Here is a 25,461-nt window from a genome sequence, read left to right on the forward strand (position 1 = left end):
TACTTATATGGTCACAACATTATGCTCATAATCAAAATCCCTGAATGCGATTTTCACTTTGAGCTTCACTGTTGAGCTCTATTGTGACGGTGGTTATTAACTTTCCCTGTTCAGACAGTCTTTCTGCTTCCTGACACCAAAACCCAACATAAATGCTGCAAATATGACAAGAGCAGTGTCAGCAGAACCCTATTAAGCTTGTATATTCACAAATTTATATATTTATATACTAATATATATAAGCTATGTGCTCTTTATTTCTGATGTGACATTTACACATTTGAGCCCTGAAACTTTTAATTTTAAGCATTGAAAATATGTATATATTTTCTGCTCATCAGTACCTGTAAATCCCCCCCCCCTAGCATCTGAGGGTGCCACCGGGGTGCCTCGTGTGATGAAAATATTATACATTCATATATTTCTTGAGCATGACTGGGACCTTACTGTGGCACCAGTTATGCTGAGCTTTGTAGTTTTTGTATAATTACATGAGTGACCTTGTTTGTTTGTTTTTTTTCTGTTTGTTTTAGTTCCTGAAGACCTCCCACAACTACACGACTGTGTGGAAAATGAGAGTGTGGATGAGCAGCAGGTCTGTAACCAGGAGATGAACTCCAGTTTAATCTTTTTCCAGATTAAAGAGGAACAGGAGGACCCAGAGCCTCCACAGATTAAAGAGGAACAGGAGGAACTGTGCAGCAGTCAGGAGGGAGAGCAGCTTGGACTGAAGCAGGAGGCTGATACCTTCATGGTGACTCTAACTTATGAGCAAAGTGACCACAGTGAACCAGAACCAAACAGTGAGCAGTACCTTCCTCTCAGCTCTCCTGAAGCAGAGCTGAAGAAGAGAACAGATCATGGTAAAAGTCTAGACGACACTCTTGTGTCAGACAGTCAGAGTAAAACTCATACAAGGAAAAATTCTGTGCAATGCAACACCTGTGGAAAAATGTTTCCCTATAGATCCCATCTGATTACACATCTGAGAGTTCACACAGGTGAGAAGCTGTATTCTTGTACCGTTTGTGGGAAAAGATTTGGTCAGAAATCCGATTTGGAACGTCATGTAAGAATTCATACGGGGGAGAAACCGTATTCTTGTGCTATTTGTGGTAAAAAATTCAGAGAGAAGTCGGGTATGGAGCGACATGTGAGAATTCACACAGGTGAGAAACCGCATTGTTGTAGCACCTGTGGGAAAAGATTCATTCAGATGATACAATTAAAGAAACACATGAAAATTCACACTGGTTAAGGTTTCATGTAGGACAGCTGTGAGTCATAGCAGCGTGTTGGTGGTAGAGCTCACACTGACCAGAAGTCAAATTACTGCGACACCTGAGTGAAAAGCCATTCTCGAAGTGAAGGGAGAAGCTCACTTAAAAAACAACAACCCAGAAACATTGTAATTCTTTATCAATCAAAACACAAGAGTGATTTATTTGTTGAGACTTTTATTCGTAAAACAGAAGCAACAAAGGTTGTTGGTTATAAATTGATAATGCTGCCCATTCATACTTAGCATTAAGGCTAAAGTGTGACCCACCTGCCACTGGGACACAAGCGTCAGTAAAAGAGCAGTACGTTCTGAGTAAACTAATCATGTTCTATGTTGGTTGTAATTCACTTTTTATTTGAATAAATGTATTTTTATAAATATGCAACTTGACCTGCTCCTAAATAATGTAAAGCTGAATTTCTGTTGTTATTACTGCAGCCCACATGCAGTACCATCATGGCCCACCAGGAAGCACTGTTAAAATTGTTTCAGGGAAAACCTGACATTCTTACATTTCATGAAGGTTCTAGTTCAGTATGCTCCTGTTCTTTTATTTTATTGTTTATTGGAGTTAATTATCCTTTGTCAAAGTTTAAATAAATATTTCATCAAAACTTCTTTTGAGTATTTTTTTTCTGTGGTATCTCTAGAAAATGCTTTCCCTGCTCTGGATTTCAGATAAATACGGCCCGGTGTATTATAGTTTCTGTTTGCCTTTCCATCCTTTAACAAGATGCACGAGTTGTAGCTGCAGTAACAAATTTTTTTCTGAGTTTTCTCATTGCTTTTTGCTCATCAAATCAGTCATTATTTGTATTTTATTAGATTTTATGTCATTATGTGGTACAGAAAAATACTCAAATTCAGATTCCTGGTGCCAAAATTATATATATATATGTAAATAACCCTGAATGCCTTTCCTTGCACCTTATTTTGGCACTCATTGCTGTTTTCTACTACCAACTTCCTGTTCGGGTGTAGAAGCTTTTATTTTGATGGGACGATTTCCTGTAAAACTGTTTTGGCGCAGTTTTCAGCAGCAGTTGCGGGAGTTTTGAAATGTGATGGCTTAACGGAGCCTATGGAGATTTCTTTTGTCATTAGAAGCCCCCTTGATAGAGGCACAAGGTATGGTTATGATATAAATAAAGACACGTTTAGATGTTTTTGTGACTGTCGCTACATTTGTTAAATGTTACGTTGAAACGAACTTCATGTTATTTTTTTATTTTTATTTTTTTCTCTTTTTTGTATTTTCTCTTTTTAAGGAGAAGGATGTACATCAAAAGGTCTGCTCCACAGGGCCAATACTGAGGTCCCGCACCCACCCTCAAATCCCATGGGAAATTTTCCAGTGTTTAATTGACTCAGCTCTTAAATACAGTTTGTTTAAAAAAAAAACAAAACAAGAGTTTTTCAGAGTTTAGAAGAGCATTCATTCATTCCGTATTTCCTAATTGTGCTTGGCCAAGAATATTTTAATAAAAAAGTGTAGCTCTGTCAGGAACTTTAGACCAGCTACACAAGCTAAACGTTAACATCAATGATGATGTTAAGTCATGTAGTTATAACTAATACCACGGTTGTCATTTTTTCTATGTGCCACCAGCACATTTATCACAAGCAAAGAGTAATGCTGAGGCTAATTGGTCACAGATTTTGATAGGCACTCTTGTCACTTATCCATGGCAATCTATCTGGTAGTTGTTGAAAATTTACTCAGACTATAGGGGGGAAAGTCAGTAGATCATCAAAGTGATCATAAATTCAAACTGAACTTTTAAACCAATCCATCAAGTACTGGAAGATCATCCACTAGTGATGGAAACTCATAACAGCCGTTTCATGAGCTGAAGATATTCAGAAAAAGGTGAAATAAAGTGGACCCATGGTTTTAGAGCTGCAACATATTCTGTCAATGCATATCCTTTATTTATAATTGGCCTAATGACACATAAAACATCCAGTATAGTAACAAGAGAAAATTATTGGGTGTATCATTTTCTTATGCCCTCTGTTATATAGAACAAAATGTTGAGTCTCCTTATATATCAGTCCATGGGACAGACTAGAAACTTTGCATAAACATGCTTCTCGCTGTCATCTCGGCTTCCCACTGAGTTTCATCCTTATGTCATTTTTAAGTAATGACGCTTACTGCCTCTGCTGAAACCCTTACAACAGAGTCCTCAACTCCTTTGGTGCTTTTGGGATACCAATGGTTGAAATTACAGATGTGCAAAGATGTTAAGGTAACCTCTGTAGAAAGAGTCGACTATGTGACTATTTATGAGGTCTGGTAGTAGTAATTTGTAATTTGCCCCTCTTTGGTTATGTATGTGTGGATGAACATAATTTTATTTTGCAATTTAGGAATTTTTTTATTTTTTTTTTGCCTGTCCCGTTTGGCTCTTTTGCCATCAGAATTGTTGTCTAAAGGCAAAGAAAGATGCCCAACGGATTTACTTTACCAAACTGACCATCCCAGCCTTGCCGTAATGGTCCATTTGATTCACCTTTTATTGTTTATTTTATTTTCACTTGCTGAATACGGGACAGACTTGACTGGAGGAAAGAAGGGGAGAAAGAAAGAGGGAAAGAGAAACAGCTGAGAAGAGGGACGGGGGAGAAGGGCAAAAGACAAAAACCAACAGAACGGGCAGAGAAAAAAAATGCATATATCAATCACCTGGATCACCTGCTGAGAAAGAAAAAAGAAAACAAGCAGAAGAGAACAAGAGTAATAGAATAAACAGCATCACAATGATATATGGGAATATGACAGTAAATACTAAATGTTAAACATTATTGTGCAGCACATAAGATCAACAGAACACAGTGTGCTTTGAGGTAGGAGCCAAAAGGGGTGTAGTTTGTGGGTGTGATCACCCGTGTGTACACCTGTGAGCATGGACGCGCTTGTTTTTGTTTTTTTAAAAAGGTTCCTTCATGTAATGATCTGCTAGAGGGTGTGGGGGGGCCACAGCCCCGTCCTCCAGGACATGAAGCAGGTATGGAGGAGATCAAAACTCCAGACATCCAGAGGCCCCCAGAACACAAGAGACCAAGGAAGACCAACAGAGGGGCAGCCGCACCACTGTCCCAGAAAGAGCTGAGGAGAGTCCCAGATGAGGGCTCACTCAGCAGCCGCGGAGCAGAAGCCAGGGGGAGTTGCAGTGACGCGCCCGTGAGCTCCGCCGACAGCCAGCCGTGCCTGAGTGACCGAGCCCCAGGCTCCAGGCCCCGATAAGCGGCCGCCAAGGGGTGAGCCGGTGTGTACCTGGACGCCCATCCCCAGACACAAAGAACCACCAACGCACCGATGTCTGAGGGAGTCCGCCACTGGCAGGGGAAGTGTTATAAGGTTTACGATTGTAAGAGTGTGGATTATTTTTGCTTACACGCTGTTTCTATGTATACATCCCCAGCTCTTATGGTGAGATTGATGGTTTACTGCCATTAAACCTTCAAAACGTCATCAGTAAAGTGTCATCCTTCATTCGGGGGGGTTCGCTACAATATGTATGTGTGTGTATATATGTATATATATATATATATATATATATATATATATATATATATATATATATATATATTTATATATATATATATATATTTATTTATATTTATTTATTTATTTATTTATTTATTTATTTATTTTTAAAGTATGAAATCAATAGAAAATTAACTCCAGAATCCAAAGGTCTTGAACAATATGAAAAGAAATAGCATGACACCGAGGCAAAGACTTGACAACCAGATATGAGGAGGAGAGTTACCCTGAGGGGGAAATTTACAAATTCCAGCAGCCTGGATGAATTTGAGGACGTTCTTTTCCTTTGACTCACCTTTTTCAGACTGAAGACATGCTATTATGTTTTATCTGTTTTTATTTTTCAGTTACAGAAGAAATGCATTGAATAAAACAAAGTTTAATATTGATTAGTCTGAGCTGGATTATTATTATTATCATCATCACAGCATTCATTTAAGCAGATTTCTAAAAAGCCAGCAGGATAAAACAGAGTGAGACTTTGTGCCGATGTAGAGCTGCATGACTGTGCTTAAAGTGCCACTAAGTATACATCAAGACTAAATATAAGCACTTAATGGCATTCTGTGTTTTACAAGCTGTTTATTGAAAAAAAACAACTTTAATGTTCTGATTGAGTTAGCTTATTTTTGTAGAAAATCAGGGGCTTCCTTCATTTCCTGAGTCATCATTGCTTATATCTTCATCCTTTTTCAGTGAGTGAAGTAAGGGACTTTTCCAGCGCAGTGTTTAGAGTGCTTCATTTGGTGAAAGCTCATAATGCACATTTCAGATAACTAATAAATAATTCAGATCTAAGGATATTGATGGAATAAAAGGCACACAGTTATGTGCTCAATGTTCTGCTAAATCCTCAATACAAACATATTACGCTGCAATGTAATGAACACGGTTACACAAAGACTGTCTGCAAATATTTACTAAACCGTTCTATGTACTACAGCATGCACATAATGGTAAACATACTGGGTGCAGAATTAATTTAACTCAGCGGTCCCAGACCAGTTTATGTCCGACAATATTTTCACGGATCAATACAACAAAATAAAACCAGTACCGCTACCAGAAAATTGAAGATTTATTCATAACACACGGGAAAAGACCCAGGGAAACAGAGTTAATGATAAACACGTTAAAAACAACAACTATAAAAACCCTGAAAACCATAAATTTCACACCCGAGCCTCAGCTCTCGCGGCACCTGTCTGTGGCTAATAAATACTGGTGCTTGTCAGGCCACCTGAGTCCAAAAACTGGTGGTAACATAGCCAGAAATAAAATTTATATTTACTAAAATGTAAAGCTTAAGTCACGTAAATCACTAGTATTTCAAAACGAGTCTGTTAAATATTCCTGATTTATCTGGATGCAGCAGACACAAGATACTCCAATAATAGTCGTCTGTATATAAAATGATACTGAGCTAAAGTATTAATATTTACCACAGAAGGTAAAGAAAGCTTCTCCAGATGAAACCCAAGCCAAAATGAAGCCTGTCGGTGTAATGGTCACCCTTGAACTTTTTCACCAGTGCAAGTGCAATGCAGTAGTTGAGAAATGTGTACAGAAGAAAAGATAACTACTATGAAAAATTATTCACTTTTACACAGATTTTTTCTTCTTTTACAGTCTTGGCTTATTAATTCTGAATGAAACCTATAAAAACTTTGTGATCTGTTTTCCTGTTTTTCTTCACAGGAAACCAGACTGATAGTCACTCCGTTCTCTCCAGCTCTCTGTATTTCATCAATATAACCATTCTGACCTTTAACCCTTTCCATTTTGAAATATGATGTGTGGAGCGTAAAACCATTGTGTTTATTACTGATGATATACCAATGAAAGCACTGTAAAGTCCCCTTCAGTTTGAACTCTCAGTAAACTTGATCGAACACTGGAAAATCACATAGATCAGCACTAGATGACAATTTATTGTTGTTCTCATTTCATGCGTCACGTCTTTGAGAAGGATCGCATCTCACAACATATAGACTGTTCTGAGCATGAGTGATCAATATATAATGTCTGTTTGTTTTATTTATGGGACTTCATTAAAGCTTTTTATTCCCACATTTTCACTCTGAACATAATGGAAGATGGACTGTGCTCTGTTAATGGGAGATGTTTTTGCAAGGGAGTGAGATAATCAAGTCTTATGGCTCAGAGTAATGGTGGTAATCAGAGGGCACGAAAGTCCCTGTTTTTCTGATGAGATCATGAGGGGGATTTGACATAAAGAGTGGGTGAGTGAACCACTCTATAAAACTGAGAGCCCTTGATGTAAGGAAGTTCACTTTCGGTTGTGCTCTGGTCTGTGTCTCTACAGCTTGATCTCCTCCTTTTTGTCTGTTTTGTTTTTTTTAGTTTTCTTGGTGTATTGAAAGTTTCTTTCAGTGAACTATTTTCCATATTAATGTTTCATCTCCTGTGGAGTTTTTTTTCTTTGCATGCTTAAAAAAATGCTTGTAACATCTGGCTTGATTTTTTTTTTGTTCAACAGCTGACCACTGACAGCAAATTTTCTGGTTCCTTTGCTCTGACATATTTACCAGCTGAAGGACTGGTGTAATCTCAAAACTTCAAAGACCAGAGAGGAAAAACTCAGAATCTGAAGCTGAAACACACTTTGATTTTCTGTGGAGAAAGAGAAACCAGCATATTTACTGCTGCAAAGAGGACAACAAAGAACATCTCACTATGGATCTCTGAATTCCAGGAGAACTCGGGCTCTCGTCATGATAAGGTGATGAAGATTTTCTTTTTTACTGATCAACAGAGTATCTGTTAGGTCTGCATAATGGATAAACATAAATGCCATGAAACAGTCCAAGCTGCAGCAGAAAGGAAGAATGATGTTTTACACTCAGCAGCAGAGCCAGAGACCAGAGCTGGATTCTTAAGATATTTGCATAAAATTACACTGGATCCAAACACAGCACATAAAGAGCTCGTACTATCTGAAGGGAACCGAAAAGCAACATTAAAAGAAGGCGGACAGTTTTACTCTTGTCATCCAGAGAGATTCACTGAATATGAACAAGTGCTGAGCAAAGAGAGTCTGACTGGACGTTGTTACTGGGAGGTGGAGTGCACAGGAGGAGCAGTTTATGTAGCGGTCGCATACAAGAATTTCAGCAGAACAGGAGGTTTATATCACTGTGGATTTGGACTAAATGAGAAATCTTGGGCATTACGTTGTGACACAGACAGTTATATATTTTACTACAACAAAGTCCCAACTGTCCTCTCAGGTCCTCGGTCCTCCAGAGTAGGAGTGTACCTGGATCACAGAGCAGGTATTCTGTCTTTCTACAGCGTCTCTGAAACCATGACTCTCCTCCACAGAGTCCAGACCACATTCACTCAGCCGCTCTATGCTGGACTTGGTCTTGTGTGTTATGGAGTCACTGCTGAGTTCATTCAAGTTGAGACTGAAACACTGGGTGGACTGAACTTTTGCTGTTGTGGCCCCAAAATTAAGGAATAACTTGCCCCTCCATGTTAGGCTGGCCCCAACACTTGAGATTGTTAAATCACTTGAAAAACTTTTTTCCAAGGCATTTGATTAGTAGTACCATTCAGTTTTTGGTCACTTTTAATCTTCTTTAGTTTGTTCATTTTATTTATTGTATATTTTATTTTATTCATTTTTACTATTTTTTATTTATTTATTTTATTGTTATTGTATTTTCTTTTTCTGTGTAATGATTGGTTTTCTAACTTTTATCACTGTTTTTCACTGGAAAGTACTTTGGTCAAACATGTTGTTTTTAAAGTGCTCTATAAATAAAGTTGGATTGAAGTAAAACAAATAGGTTTATCTTGAACCCTGATTTTCAGAGTGTGCCTCAGGGAAATCCAGCCCTCCTACAAAAGAGTGCACAAAGGTATTAGTATGTGCAAACTCATTCGGGGTCGGAGTGGGTGGGCTGTCCCATCTCGCTTCCATCGCAAAAAACGAAGTTCAAAAAGACTGAAAACAAACGTGCAATAAAGTCACAAATTTAAGAAATGCCAGAGGGTTTTTTTTCTCAACGTGGCCCTAAATCTCCTTTGTAGAGAGAGCCACACACCAAACGCACAAAGCGTTTACTGAATCAGTCACGTGGTACGGCCGAACGTCAACACGAAGGTCATCAAAACGAGCCCGACACAGACGTCTGTCATTTTTTCCCTGTCCACGTTTCACTCCAGTAGGTGGCAGCAATACACCTGTAAGCTGGTTTGCCAACTGCCATCAAGCTCAGAAGAAGGAGAAGGAAGGAAGTGGAGGGGCAAGTGTGGCTGTTTGAGTGGAGCGGTGTGTGCAGACATGGCTGCTTTTTAACGAAGCGGACTGAAGTCGGAAGAGAGACACAAACTAAAGTATTGATCCCGTCACATCAGTGTGGATCTGATACCAACGTCTGTATCGCTTCTATCGATGCTTGTATCGATCCGCTCAGCCTGAGTTGAAGCAGCGATGAGTTCAGCTCAGTATCTGAGAGAGTTCATCAAGGAGAGACTAACTGCTGTTTGCGAAGAAATCTTCTCAGAGGTTCAAAAAACCATCGTCCAGTATGAGGAGGAGATCAACCGTCAGCACAGACTGCTGGATATCAGCTGGAAACCCGACAGAAACTCACACATCATAGGTATGGACATGTTTTTAACTCTGTGCTGTTCAAGCTCAGATTCTTCAGTGTTTGGTTGATTGGTGATAAATCTGAATCTTTGTTCCTCAAGACCCCCTACAACAACACAACTGTAAGGAAGAGGAGGACCCAGAGCCTCCACAGATTTACGAGGAACAGGAGGAACTCTGCAGCAGTCAGGAGGGAGAGCAGCTTGGACTGCTGGAGACCATCTGTGAACCTGATATAATGTCACACAGAATAGGTATGTAAACTGTGATGGTAGTAATAAAAATGAATTAGGCCTGCAGCTATTGATTATTCTATCAAATAATGGATTAATTGGATAAGAAGTACTTTTGTCTCATTAATGTACAATAATAAATATTATAAAGAGAAAAAACACTTTCAGAGTGAACAGAGTGAACAGAGGCTTGTTAGGTTGGACACTGAAGTATTATTATTATTAAATAAAATCTACACCATCAAAACATCTTGTTCTCTTTTCAACAGCACAAAACTGTCCTTTGATTAAAATCAGAAAGTCTTCCAAGAGGACAAAAGAATTTTTTATGCCATAGTTTAGATTGCAGATATCTATATGAAATATATTATTTGGCTTTGATCCTTGACTGTACTTGAAATTAACCTAAATACTAAGAGAAAGATCACGTGTGTCCTGCATGAGGATAGGGATTTGTGTTGGTGTGTGGGGCTGTAGCCTGTAAGTTTATATAAATCCAAAAGTAATGTAATGAACAGTGTAACGAATAACTCCTTCCAGGTGGAAATAACTGTAACAATGACCTGACACACACAGTGTTTGACGTGTTGTTTTCTTTTCTTTTGCTTGGTTTAGCAGTTCGCGTTTTTGGTTTAAGGCACTCTCGAGCCAGGAGTCAGCTCCCTCCGCAGCTCCTGCACTGCACACACTCCTGTCAGTCTCACCTGTTACTATATATATGGAGAGAGTCATTAGTCAGCACACACACCTGTCCCCTCTGCTGCCCTGACACCGCCTCAAGAGTTCACTGCACCACCCTTCCACTGCAGCGGGGCAGAGACCACACCCCTCCCATAGTAGCATACTGCATTACTTTAAAGAACGGTTATGAAATGCCTTCGACATGCACACACATGCAATTAATTTGCATGTATGTAATGCCTTTGATATGCTGCTTGGAGATAGTCGGGACTCTCAAAGTGGAGCCAGTGAGAACCTAATAACAATAAGAGAACCATTAAAAATTTGAATCGTTAAGTGATTTGAGAATGGAATTGGAACAGCTAAATCCTCATCAAATCTGATCACTACTGAGGGGTCAGATCAAATGTTTTCTCAACAGCTTGTTTTTCTGCATTTGTCTCTTCAGACCTCCAACAGCAGCATGTTGGTGAGGAAGAGGAGGGTCTGGGTGAGGAAGAGGAGGGTCTGGATGAGCAGCAGGTCTGTAACCAGGAGAGGAACTCCAGTCTGGACCAGGAGGACCCAGAGCCTCCACAGATTAAAGAGGAACAGGAGGAGCTCTGCAGCAGTCAGGAGGGAGAGCAGCTTGGACTGAAGCGGGAGGCTGATGCTTTAGCAGACAACACTGCTGCTTCAGAGAGTCAAACTGAAGCAAGGGAAAAGTCTCTACAGTGTGACACTTGTGGGAAAACGTTTCAGTATAAATGCTTACTGGCTGCACATTTGACAGTCCACACAGGAGAGAAACGGTTTCCTTGTAGCAAATGTGGCAAAAAATTCAGTCAGCTGACACGCTTGAAAAATCACATGAGAATTCACACAGGTGAGAAGTCGTATCCTTGTAGCGCCTGTGGAAAAGAATTCAGTAAAAAATCAGCTCTAAAATCTCACGCGAGAGTTCACACAGGCGAGAAGCACCATTGTTGTAGTATCTGTGGGGAAAGTTTCATCTGGAATATGCAGTTAATACGGCACAGGAGAATTCACACAGGTGAGAAGCCATATTTTTGTGGTACCTGTGAGAAGAGATTCATTCGGAAGATACAGTTAAAGGATCACATGAGAATTCACACTGGCGAGTGTCCGTACTCGTGTAACAGCTGTGGGGAAAAGTTTATTGACCTATCAGCATTGAAAGCTCACGTGAGAATTCACACAGATGAGAAGTCGTATCCTTGTAGCACCTGTGGAAAAGAATTCAGTAAAAAATCAGCTCTAAAATCTCACGCGAGAGTTCACACAGGCGAGAAGCACCATTGTTGTAGCATCTGTGGGGAAAGTTTCATCTGGAATATGCAGTTAATACGGCACAGGAGAATTCACACTGATTAACTGTTTCATGCTTAGAGAATATGGGGACAGCTGCGAGTTATAGCAGTGTGCTGGTGGTAGAGCCGACACAGAGGAGCAGCCTTTTGCAGGAGTCTGCTCCTGTTGTGTAGACTTGTTCTTTGTTTATTATCCAGGGATCGAGTTCTGTTATTGTTCTACTGAAGCCTCGTCTTTTTCTTTTTTAATCAAAGCAAGAGTAACCAAAGCTGAGTGTGTTCATTCAGGTTTTTAAGTCTCAGACAAACATCTGGTTTTAGTTTTTATATATACTTGAATATATTGTCTCACAGTCACACAGTGTAATGATTTTCAGGCATGGTACTTGGACTTTGCTGTTGTTGTTGTTGTTGTTTTTTAATATAAAAAAATCCAGCTGTGTCTGCTAAATGCAGAATAAACTAAATAAAGATTACCTTCAAACTTCTTTTGACAGAGTTTCACTTTCAGGAGGAAAATGTTTTAATAAGTCACTTATTGTGAATTACAAAGTCTGTGGCACAAGAAATCCAACAGCAAATGTCTTCTGCCTGTTGTAGCTGCTACTAGGAGTGTTTATTTGTTGTAGGGTGACATGTTATCAGAACGAGTGCATAATCAGCTCAAACCTGTCTGTCTAGAACACTTCCCTGTGGTGCAATGGACAATCATCTGACTATGGATTTAAAAAAATCCAGGTTCAACTTCTGGCTGCTTTAGTCTCTTTGCGGCCTCCCTATGAGGGCGAGAACACACTTTATGGACATGTAGATACTGGGTAAGGGAGAGATGCTGGTGCTATTAATCGTTTGGATTCAAATGAAGGTTAGAACAGCAGCTCTAATGTCTTGTGTGGATGTAACTGTATACTGAAAATATCACAGTGTCACGTCAGTGCACTCGTAGAATAAAAAAACAAGAGCTTCATTTCTTTGAATAATAATTTTATGTTGTTTCTCTTCTACTTCACGGAGAAGTCAGTAGTTCTTTATTGATCACAAAGATTTTTTTCTCACTTTGTGCATTTGTGAAGACTGTGTCATTTCATCTGCATTGATCTGTTTGTCTGCTGTTTGTGACTCAGCAAACACTGCAGGAAGTTTACTTTTCATTATTATAATCAATGAGGAGTTCATTGTATTTAATGTGAACAAACTCAGGTTCTTTTTTAAAAAGGAAAAAGGCTTGTGTTCATTCCAGGATCTGACAATGTGAAGCTAATCTGAGAGAATAAATGAAGCAGTTTTCCTCCTTGGTGCTTTTGCACTGATTTTAGTTTGTTGGCAGTAAGTTCACGAGCTCTGTGTGTCTGACTTGATTTCATATGCAAGAAAATGATTAAACACAACTGAACCTGCAGAAAACATTAAAGTGAGACTGAAAGACAACTGTCACACAGAGCTGAGGGAGACACCTGGTGGACAAACACAGACATGACAACAAAAAACACTAAAGCGCAGAGGGATGACAAACGGCTGGAAATAACTCCAGGAAAGGATTGCTGTGCATCAGAAAAGCACTCAGCACACACTAATATCTTGTTGGCTTCATTAAGGAAGTGAAACTGGCTGATAGTGTAGACACCAGGCTGTTTTTAATAACTGGTTTGTTTTTCAATCTGAGCTCCAAAGGTTGAAAACACAAATCCTTTTTCATGATTTCCTGTCCTGTCGACACATCACTGAAACAGGCATCGAAGTGAACGGTGGCTTTAAACCTGGAAGAGAGGAGAACTAGGGACAGAGCCAAGCTAACGACAAAGAACAGGACACTTTCTCTCTCTCTCTTAAGAGAGACAAATAATTTGTGTGGAATCTTATTTAATGCAGAACAAATAAATAGTCTGAAAATAGTTAATTCAAAAAAGCCGTGGCTGCATTTTTGGGTAAATAGCTGCATATAACTTTGTTGTCTGCAAAACTTATGCATAGATTTTTAATATTTACAATTTATATTTGCATTTCAAATTATGAAAATGATTCGTTAAACATGTTTGTGGTTGTAACAGTAAAAAGTATCACTTTTTTCTACTCTGATTTTATGTTTTTTGTCTGATTTAAGATCAATTGTGTTAATACAGTATGTCAAAATGAAAAAAAACTGTAAATTCACATAGGTTGTGCTGAAAATAATGATACCAAACAAGGGAAGATAAACTGTTTTTAAAGGTGAAATGTAGAGGGAAAATCAAAAGTACCGTAGTCAAAAACAGCCAACTACACCCTGGACCCCAGAGGGTTAACCCTTTAAGGCATGGCTATTCAACTATGAAGTTAGTTGGGCCAGATTTTCAAACCGAGGAATTTATCTGGGCCAGATATTTTTTTTGAAGCCAGTAAGCAGCAGATCATGATCAATTTCAAACCCACACAACTGTACTGAAAAACAAGTATTTTTTTTTATTCCTATTCCCCTGTAAATCTGGTGACCTCTCACAAATGCAAACCAAAAGGTCCATTTAAAAAAAAGGGAGCTATAACTAAACTATTTTTTGCACATTTGAAATAATAATAATAATAATAATAATAATAATAATAATAATAATAATAATAATAACAAAAAAAACATATTGATAATTCCCTTTCAAATTAAAATAAATATTTCGCTGACCACTCACTTTTCCTGCCATGGATGGAGCCCCATCCGTCACAAACAGACACGCTTCATATCCAGACCATTTCTCTGCGTTTCTGCCAGGACCACAGGCAGGGCCACTCACAGGTTGCTTCTGGGCCGCATTTGGCCCGCGGGCCGCCATTTGAATAGGCTTGCTTTAAGGCTTATCGGAGCAGGCACACTTTGTTTTGCATAACTATTTTTAAAACCTAGTAGAATTGCAACCACATAAGCTAGCAAAGGATGAAAATGATGTTTTCTATTCAAAGTAGGAAAAAATGGAGACCAGGCAAAGTCAGAGCTGAAAACTTTTTCTTTTAACTTTTTTTAATTTTCACCTTGAAAGCAGAGTTTTTACTGAGATATTTTATGAGTTGACAGCACCATGTGCTACTTTCTCTCTGCTGATATGAGTAAATGGAGCTCACCCACCTGTCTGTTTCTCTATGTCTATAAGCAGCAGCTACACCACCTACTGAAACTGAGGTGAAGTCCACCAAAACCTCTGTTAGTCGTGATCACGTGACATGGGTGTTTTGAACCACGCTTCAGAGTTGTGTTTGAAAACATCTGTGCTCCAGAAGCTTGACTCAATGTAGAAACATCTTTTTATAGCGTCCCATCCGCACTGATATCACCTCTTCACTACACTCCAGCTCCAAAGGTTAACTGTAGAGTCAAAGTGAATTCCCAAAGAAGGAAAGCTTGTAACTCTCTCCAATCTCTTCAAATCTTCATCAGTGAGCTTCCACTTTTTTTTGTGGTTCACTTGTCCAGCATATTTATTCAGGTAAATTAATCATAACAAAATTTAAACCAAAGCAAACCTTTCATTCTGAGCTTGCAAGGACCTCTCTCACCACTGACTGGTTAGTCAGTCCTACTTTTGCGCACTACTCCTGGCATCGTAGTGGGTAAAAATCAGAAACAAAGAAAAACTTCAGCTGAATAAGAGAACACTCTCATGCTGCATTCACACATTAGAGCAGGAGTGGGCAACTCCAGGCCTCGAGGGCCAGGTCCTGCAGCTGATTCAAATGGCTAAATTACCTCCTCAACATGTCTTGAAGTTCTCCAGAGATTTGGTAACAAACTAATCATGTGATTCAGGTGTGTTGATCCAGGTTGATATCTAAAACTTGCAGGACACCGGCCCTACTGAACAGGAGCATACTGAACTTTAACCTTTATAAAATGTAGGATGAGTTTGGCTGATACAATTATAAGAATAAAGCATGAAACCAAATAAACAACGTCTTGAAATACTGTCTTGAACATGAATCATCTTTTCACTCAGGTGTTGCAGTGATTCGACTTCTGGGCCCTATTTCAGGAAGCCGGTTTAGTGCAAACTCTGAGTAAGTATACCCTGAGTTAACGAAAACTCTGGGTTTTCAGTTTCACAAAGCGAGTTTAGATTCATCTTGAGTGAGTCACTATGACGACACACTCCGTGAAGCTAACCTGCCCCCTAGCAGGTTTACTACTGAGCGCGTTTCCAAGGCTACCGTCTGTCGGGCAGTCAGGGATGTTACAGTTGCACTGAAACGTCTCCTGTACTCGTCTGTGGTGTTCCCCGGTCACAGACCCACAAGATTTATCAAAGAGGGATTCCACAAAATTGCAGGTAGCAGGATGAACAAAACTTAATTTATGATGTGGTGATACTTGGACTACTACTTAAATTTTACATTTATTTTCAGGGTTCCCAGGCGTGATTGGCTGTACAGATGGCACTCACATTCCAATCATTGCTCCTTTAGTAAATGAAGGAGACTATGTGAACAGGAAGTCTTTCCACAGCATTAATGTACAGGTACATAGTTCCCTGTAGCATTTCAAACTAACAAATTATTTCATTATAGTAATGGATGCTAATTTGTGTTCTCTGCACTGTGAAGTTCATTTGTGATGCTGCCAACATTATCACAAATGTGGAAGCCAAGTGGCCAGGCTCTGTGAGTGGTGGTGGTGGAGGACCCCCACCTGTTATTTGGGCCTCCGTTTTTTTTCTAGTGGCCATAATGGGTCACATTTGAGCATACAGAGTAAGCAAATATGTACTTGTAATGTGCTCAGATAATTTCAATAAGTGCTTACAGAAAGAAAATTAATGTAGCCTCTAACTGCAATTGATTTACATGGGACAAACAGACCAAGCACTATGGCTCATAATACAATTACACCTCACCTGTTTCGACTATATTTTTATACTTCATTTTTACTTGATGCCAGGAACGTTTGGGGCCTGTTGGGTTGCACTTGTGCTCACATCATCACAAAATAAAATGTATAAAATAAAAAATAAAATATAATAAAATAACGTGTTAAATGGGTGGAAATCCCTAGATCAATGTTTAAATTAACACTCACGCATTGACTCTGTCGGCTATGTTTTGCCATGCATGCTCCCTTTCTTTTGCAGCTGAGGCTGTGTTACTTTTTTTCTGCAAGATTTGCATGTTATCGGCATATGCTGCCATCAGAATTTCGGTGTCAAGCGCTGTAAAATTACATTGACCGCGCCTTCTTTCCCTCCGTCTCCATGGTGACTCGCTTAATCTGTGCTCCACTAATCAGGGCTTTATGTATCCTCGTGTGCGCGCTTAACTTGGGGTTAAAGCAACTCCGCGTTGATTGAACTACTTGTTATCAGCGTTTCTGAAACCGAATATTCCGAGTTGGACAGTTCGGGGTTACTCAACCCTGAGTATCGTTTTTCACTCTGAGTTTTCTAAACCGGCTTCCTGAAATAGGGCCCTGGTCAGGGTGAGTTCTACCACCAACACATTGCTATGACTCAGGGGTGTATCACATTTTCAAAGTATTAAACATTTAACCAGTGTGAATTTTCATGTGTTTCTTTAAGTTCATCCTCTGACTGAATCTTTTACCACAAGTGCTGCAAGGATATGGCCTTTCACCAGTGTGCACTTGTGAGTTTTTAATGTTGATTTCTCATTGAATCTTTTCCCAACAATGTGGCTTCTCTCCTGTGTGAATTCTTGTGTGAGTTTTCAAGTGTGCCAGCTGATTGAATATTTTCCCACAGGTGTTACACAGATACGGCTTCTCACCTGTGTGAACTCTCAGATGTGTAGTAAGGTTGGATTTAAAGTTAAACGTTTTTCCACAGGTGTCACACTGTACAGACTGTTTCCTTGTGTCAGTTTTACTTTCTGACACAGGGGTGTTGTCCACTCCCTCATTGTGATGTCTCCTCTTCTTTAGCTTTGTATTGCTAGTAAATCCTGAGTCCACGTGATGGCTTTCTTCATGATCTCGGCTCTCTGCTTCAGGAGAGCTGTGAGAAAGGAGATGCTTACTGTTTAGTTTTTGTTCACTGTGGGAACTTTCCTCATAAGTCGGAGTGTCCATGAAAGTATCAGTCTCCTGCTTCATTCCAAGCTGCTCTCCCTCCTGACTGCTGCAGAGCTCCTCCTGTTCCTCTTTAACCTGTGGAGGCTCTGGCTCCTCCTGGTCTGGGCTGGAGTTCCTCTCCTGGTTACAGACCTGCTGCTTATCCAGACCCTCCTCTTCCTCACAGTCATGTTGTTGTGGGAGGTCTTGAGGAACAAATAAATACAAGAAAAAGTCAGTTATGTGATGATAAATGGTGATCAGACCAGAGAGTCTATCATTTGACTGATCGTGAGCCCGTCTGTTTCATGCATGCACAACACACGCACAGCAGCTCAGACAAACAGTTGTGCATACTCACAGCCACACACTAATATATTGACATTGAAGCTCCTCACTGCGAGCAAAGACCCAAAGTCCACCAAACTAAACTGCAAGGTGACCATTTTTGTGCAGCAAACCTGACCACACTCTTAAACACGGTCATGTTAAAGAAGCTAACAAAAGAAAAATGGCTAAACGTTCCCTAATGGTTCTACAAATGTAAACTTCAGGAAACATTGTCTGAAGGTCATGTGAAAGTTACATTTATTGAATGTGACCATCTCTTCTGTCAGTGAGAGAGCAGCAAAAGAAAGTCCTTATGTGGTACATGGCGCTCAAAAGTCTGTCAAAGAATGTTTCAGTACGACTTTGGTAAGCTATGAAGCTGCACCGCTCGATGGATTGTCTGAGCATTACAGCTACCGTAGTCAGGAGCCTCGCGCAGTAATCTGGGTCTAAAGCTCCGTCCGCTTCAGGTCCCAAAATCAAATGAACACTGTCTAAACTCTTTCATCTTTAATAAAATGATCAGTGTTGTTGCGTTAACAGGTGTAACAATTAATTTTAACATCCAGGCATCCATGAAAACAGAATGTATTAAATTTAACAGAGTTAGAAGTTAGCTCGCTAGTTTCCACCTAAACATGATATAGCATGTTCTGACTGAGAGATTTCAGAAAAAACTTAAAATGGTACAGCTCTGCTATCACTTCCAACAGAAATGAAGACAGAAACAGCAGTGACTTTTTTAGGGTCAGACTAGCTGGTATATAATGATATGCTACATGATCGCTAGCGACACAGCTATGTTAGCATAATATAAACACAGTGAAGCTGGAGTATGAACGCTAACTTTTTTCCACTTGATAAAAGTTAATGGTACAAATGTAATCGCATGGCAGGATGCTGCAAACAGATCAAACTTCAGTCAGGAGAACAACTGAGATAATCCATCCACAATACGAGGTTTGTCAATAATATACTGCAACAACAAGGGAATAGAGCAGCTGTGAGAGAATTCAACATTAATGAATCAATGGTAGGGAAGTGGACGACGCAAGAAGAATGAGTTGAGTAAAGTTTGAGTTATCTGACTGTTTTGTTTAGCTTAATGTGCCTTATGAACTGAAAAGTATGGTACTACAAAAAAACAAAAAAAAAAAACCACAAAACAGACAAATGAGAAAACACCCACAAATGTTTCCAAAAATGTAGTGTTTTGTTTTCTTTTTTGTAATCAAACTGTTTATTAGAGGGGAAGTGTGTTTTAGGACACTCGAGCCTAACATTAGCTGGCATAAAGTTAGCTCAAAACCAGCCGTTATTGTTGTTTAGCAGGCTCCTTTTGTGAGCAGTCCAGAGACCAGAGGTTCACATGTCTGATCTCTTGAAAAATCAGTAATTGCAGCAATAGCTGAAATAAAAAGGATGTTTCTGTCCATGTTCATGTGTTAGTGCTCTGACTTCAGTTCAGGAAATTAGAATGTGAACAGTTAAAAACATGTCCATACCTATGATGTGTGAGTCTGTCGGGTTTCCGGCTGATATCCAGCAGTCTGTGCTGACGGTGTATCTCCTCCTCATACTGGACGATGGTTTTTTGAACCTCTGAGAAGATTTCTTCACAAACAGCAGTTAGTCTCTCCTTGATGAACTCTCTCAGATACTGAACTGAACTCATTGCTGCTTCCGCTGAGGCTGGACAGATCGATATAAGCATCGATGACGTGAAGCCGACATTGGGATCAGATCCACAGATCGATACTTTAGTTTGTGTCTCTCTTCCGACTTCAGTCCACTTCATCAAACAGCAGCCATGTCTATTCACACTGCTCCACTTGAACAGCCACACTTGCTCTCCACCTCCTTGCTTCTCATTTTTCTGAGCTTGATAGTAGTTGGCAAACCAGCTTACAGGTGTATTACTGCCACCTATTGGAGTAAAGTGTGGACAGGAGAATAGCAGGAAAAATTTTTAATTTTTTATCATTCTCTCCCAGGTCATCCCAAAATTTGATGTTAATACGATGGGTTTTTACAGGCTTTGCCAGTGCCACTATAACTGCATGCTTTCAGACTGATGGGACCGATATAAGACAACTATCATCCCAATAACGATATAAATCACAAAAATGTAAAAATTTTCTGTAAATTCTGTGAATCTTGGGCAGCTGAAGTGTTTCCAGCTGGGCGTCGTGTACCTGGAGTCTAGTGTTTAACCGATGTGTAATGGAGACCAGGGGTTCCATTACCTGGTTGGTATTGTTAGTGATTAATTGTTGGATTAGGAATTTAAAATAGGGTAATAAAGAAAACACATTAGTTCTTATGGAGTCTTTTATTAGGTTATTTGACATACAATTAATAATTTGACAGCTGGTAACGGAAAAGAGACAGTGGGACTGGCCATCCTACCTGTGTCGGAGAAGAGCCAAAGTTAGAGCTAGTGATGAGACGTTCTGTATCGAGGCATCGAAGCTTGTGTCGAGTAATGGAGGGGGCGTTTCCGCGATGCGCGTATCCGGTTGTTCAGTGATGACGCGACGAATCCTACTTCCGGGTCTAAAGTAGTCTGCGTTTAATATGGCTTTTGTGTTGTTAACATGTTTAATGTTATGCATTTTCTTCTATTTGATCTCAAAAAGCTCCTAAAACAGTCAGCGATCACTGTTGAACTCCCTCGGCTTTTATTACCGCTAATCATTTATTTAAGCTCAGTTTTTAAAACCTTAGGATGTAACTACAGCCCAGCCCATGCAGCAGTATATGAATGACTAACCTCGTATTGTGGATGGATTATCTCAGTTGTTCTCCTGGCTGAAGTTTGGTCCTTTTACAGCATCCTGCCATGCGATTACATTTACAGTGGAAAAAAGTTAGCTTGTTTATATTATGCTAACATAGCTGTGTCTCTAGCGGTCACGTAGCACATCATATACCAGCTAGCCCAACTTCAGTAACCCTACAAACGTCACTGCTGTTTAGTTTTCTGTCTTCATTTATGCTGGAAGTGATAGCAGAGCTGTACGTTTTAATTTGTTTCCAAAACCCCGCAGTCAGGACATGCTATATTGTATTTAGATAGAAGCTAGCGAGCTAACTCCATGCTAACTTCTAACTCCGTTAAATGTCATAAATTCTGTTTTCATGGATGCCTGGAAGTTAAACTCAATTGTTACACCTGGTAGAGCAGAACGCTGATCATTTTTATTAAAGATGAAAGACTTTAGACAGTTTTTCAACTCTCAGTAATGCCATAGTGATCATTTGATATATGGACCTGCAGCGGAGTTTAGACCCAGACACGGCTAGTGATGTCAGACTGAACAACCGGATAGAGGCTTGCTTCATTTATGGGAGGAGCTGAAAATGATGACGTCCGAAGCCTCGCTGCCCGGCTGTACCACGTGACTGGTTCATGAAGTGGTTCGAATTTTGCCGCGAGATATGACAGCGATATAAACCCCTCAGACTTCATTCAAAATGTGGGTGTTTGATGGAGAGTTTGGAGACAGTTTGGAGGTTTAGGAGAGTGAGGAGAGAAAGTCAGGAGAGAATGGAGCCAGCTAAGAAGAGGAGGATGTCCTCCCCTGTGTGGGAACATTTTGATCCTATTCCTCCCAACAAGGTATGTAAATTTCTACAGAAGATGTATTTTCATAATACTGATGGTGCAATACAATTTATGTTAAGCTGTCTGTACTTTTGTACAAGGTGAAGTGTTTGCTATGTGCCAGGGAGCTGGGATATAACAACAACACCTCATCCATGCTTAGGCACTACAGAGCTTTGCATGAGAATAAGGGGAACACCGATGGAGCAAGACCAGGTGAGCCATCAAATGTAATGATAATATAGCATGCAGTAATGTTACTAAATGATATAACAATATTATACAGCTGTAATAAGTTACGTGTGTGATATTTATATTCAGGAGAACAATCTCAAATAGATGAAGACCTGGTTAGCATGGTGATTGAGGACTTCCAGCCATTTAGCATTGTGGAGGACAAAGGATTTAAAAGATTTGTTAAATCATTAAATCCTAGCTATGCTCTCCCCACTAAAAAGGCCATAAAAGCAGTGAAAATTTAGTTTTTACAGAATAAAATGTGAACAGGCAGGACTGAGGCTCAGTGTGTAGCTGTCCATACCTCAACGTTACAAAAGCACAACCACTGTCCACACCCCAACCACACCTCACGGTAAATGATCATTTTAAGCATTTCCAAATAATCATTTTCCATACTGCCACTATAAATATACACAGTATACTTCCATCACTACAATATACATGTTTTACACACTCCTTTTGTTGTTGACATTTACAGGCTGTGTGCAAAATGCCACACTCTTCAAATTCATGCCAACTAATATTTTTACGTCCAGTAGGTGTCCTACTAGAGCAAATGAAGCTTCAAGAAGCTTTGTGCTGGGGTGAACCAATTGGATGGAAAGCTTCAGTGCTTCATGAAGCTTCATCTAGTGATGGGACGTTCTGTATCGAGGCTTCGGAGCGTGTGTCGAGTAATGGAGGGGGCGTTTCCGCGAAGCGCGTATCGAGGCTTGCTTCATTTATGGGAGGAGCTGAAAATGATGACGTCCGAAGCCTCGCTGCCCAGCTGTACCACGTGACTGGTTCATGAAGCGGTTCGAACTTTGCCGCAAATAATCATTTTCCATACTGCCAGCATAAATATACACAGTATACTGCCATCACTACACTATAGGTGTTTTACACACTCCTTTTGTTGTTGACATTTACAGGCTGTGTGCAAAATGCCACACTCTTCAAATTCATGCCAGCTATTATTTTTACGTCCAGTAGGTGTCCTGCTAGAGCAAATGAAGCTTCATGAAGCTTCGCGTTGGGGTGAACCAATTGGATGAAAAGCTTCAGTGCTTCATGGGGCTTCATCTGCCCATCACTAGCTTCATCTGCCCATCACTAGTTAGAGCTGCTTGCAGTTAATCACTTATCAATAACCTAAACATATGTGAAATGAGAACTTTTAAAGGTACTCACCTGTCCTGGTTGCTTCTTGCAGGATGTGGAGCAAAAGAGTGAAAGCAGCTCAATCACCTGTTTAAGAGCTCTTGGAGCAGACCAGTGTGCCGGGTTAGGGAGTATGGATAAAGAGGGTTTTAATTTAGATAGAAATGGGTGAAGCTTATGTTATTGGTTTGTTTATAGTACGTGTTGGAAATATGTATATGTTTGTGATGTGCTTTAATGTTATTGTATGTTTGTTTGTGTGGAGGGTTATGTGTTTCATTTTGATTAGTTAACCCCATACTTGGGCTATTCCGGATGCTCACCTGAAAAGGTAGAGTATAAAGGGAAGCCATTTTGTTTAGTTGTAGTTAGTGTTTGTGCTGTTATCATGCTCCTTCTTTAATAAAGTGCCAATCCATGGCTGTCTTTTACTCCAGTCTCATGTCATATTCTCTTTTTTTGCTTCTCTTTTTTTTTTTTTTTTGTCCCGTTTGGATCTATAGCCATCAGAATTGTTGTCTTGAGGCCAAGAAAGATGCCAAGCGGATTTATTTTACCAAGTGGATCATCATGGCCTTGCCATATTGGTCCATTTGATTGACCTTTATTATAATTATGGATTTATTTTATTTTCAGTTGCTACAAACGGGACAGACATGACTGGGGGATAGGACAGGGGGAAAGAATGAAAGAAAGAGAGGGAGAGAAAGAAAACCAAAGGGGAGAAGAGACGGTGAGAAGGGGGGGAAGAGAGAAAAAAACACAAACAAACAAAAAAAAAAAACAACTCCTGGATCACCTGTATGGAGAAAAAAAAACAGAAGAGAAAGCAAACAACAAAGAGCAACATAATAAGAAAAAAAAGCACCATCACAATAAACTAGCTAGCAGTAGATATCAATAGTTACTAAATAATAAACGATATTGTGCAGCACGCAAGATAGACAGCGCACAATGTGCTTTGAGGCAGCAGCCAAGAAAGGCCTGGCTTGCAGTCTCCACTCTAATTCATCTCAAAGGCGTTCTACCGAGTTGAGGTCAGACTCTGCTAGTCAGTCAAGTTCTTCCTCACCGAACTCCCTCATCCACATCTTTATGGAGCTTGCTTAGTGCACTGGTGTGCAGTCATGTTGGAAGAGGAAGGGTCCATCTGAAAACTGTTCCCACAAAGTTGGGAGCATGAAATTGTCCAAAATGTCTTGGTACGCTGACGCATTAACCCTCTGGGCTCTATCCTGGGACTTTTCTTTTTTCAACCATTTTCATTCTGTTAATACAAATGGAATGAAATTTCCCAAAGGTTTATATTTATTCAGATGTTTTAATTTTCAACATCAGCTCCTTAATAATATCAATAATATTCACTATACACCAAAGTGTTCCTCTTGACTCTATCGTGGCCATTTTTGACCAATTGAAACCCATTATAACCACTTTTTTTGATTCCTTTTTATTGACAGTAGTAAATCATGCAATTTAGGTAAAAATGCTTTCATTTTAAACTCAACACATGAAAATTGTAGTTTTTAATATTTTTTTTTTTTTTACAAAATTGCACCAATTACCCATTTTTGGTTAAACAAGCAATTTTATTTAATATTCTGAGTTTCTAGTAGCAGCCTTTGATGGCTGACCACACTCCAATGGACCAAAATAATGAAACAATTTTGACAAAGGTTTGATCTTAAGGATCTAATAGTTTGTGTTTGTGCATGACATTGGAGCACAAACATATATTTGCAAGATAGACTGGAATAAATTATGACGCATCAAATATTACATAGGCTGCAGTGAATTTCTGTGGCTGCTATTGAGCTTTGAGGTTCCCAGTCAAACTCAGCTTTGCAGCACATGTTAAAAGCACTTTTACTCTTGTATTTTTCATAAAAAGATATCATACCCAAAATATTAAGTCTAGAAACAAAAACAAAAAAACACCAATCACAGGACATTTTGCAGAATTCAAAGAAACAAACAAAGAAACAAACAAAGAAACAAACAACAACAAACACTAAACGTGTCCTGGAGTTTATGCAGGTGCAGACGTTGCTACTGCTGTAAGTAAGCCTAACAGCTTCCACATCATTTATTCTGGCTATATGGCAAGAAGGTCATCACTGCTTCAAGCACTGCCTATATGATCTGATCAGAGAGCAAGGACAGCAAGCAGTTCTCTGCCATTGAAGAAAAGACATCAGCCCAAGATGAAGAAACTTCCTCTCCAGAAGATGAGGGGACAATCTTCAAAGAGGCTGACTGCAACATCACAGATGATGAGTACTAGCCAGTGCTTGAATCCTCAGGATTGGGGTCGGGGGGCATGGAGGTGGAGGCCGAGCAGCTGATGGAAAACAACATAGGAGCATTTTCTGAGACCGAGGAGCCGGTGACTGAGTGGATCCCTCGTGAAAGGAAAACCATGTGGGTCCCACTACTGAAGAG

General features: G+C 39.7%; 1 protein-coding gene and 1 pseudogene across 1 annotated transcript; one reads left to right on the plus strand and one right to left on the minus strand.

The window, feature by feature from the left end:
• Nucleotides 1-12,171, plus strand: part of LOC113017280 (zinc finger protein 658B-like) — a 32,721-nt pseudogene extending 20,550 nt beyond the window's left edge.
• A 5,101-nt stretch (nt 12,172-17,272) lies between these two features.
• On the minus strand, nt 17,273-23,258 carry LOC113017240 (zinc finger protein 135-like). Its single transcript, XM_026160398.1, has 3 exons — nt 23,050-23,258; nt 19,535-19,955; nt 17,273-17,905 (listed from the first exon to the last, which is right to left on the minus strand). The coding sequence occupies exons 2-3, from the start codon at nt 19,605-19,607 to the stop codon at nt 17,298-17,300; spliced, it is 681 nt and encodes a 226-aa protein (XP_026016183.1). The 5' UTR covers nt 19,608-19,955; nt 23,050-23,258; the 3' UTR covers nt 17,273-17,297.
• Between the last annotated feature and the right edge of the window lie 2,203 nt (nt 23,259-25,461).

The sequence above is a fragment of the Astatotilapia calliptera genome, unplaced genomic scaffold, assembly GCF_900246225.1.
Source record: "Astatotilapia calliptera unplaced genomic scaffold, fAstCal1.2 U_scaffold_1, whole genome shotgun sequence".
Taxonomy (NCBI): domain Eukaryota; kingdom Metazoa; phylum Chordata; class Actinopteri; order Cichliformes; family Cichlidae; genus Astatotilapia; species Astatotilapia calliptera.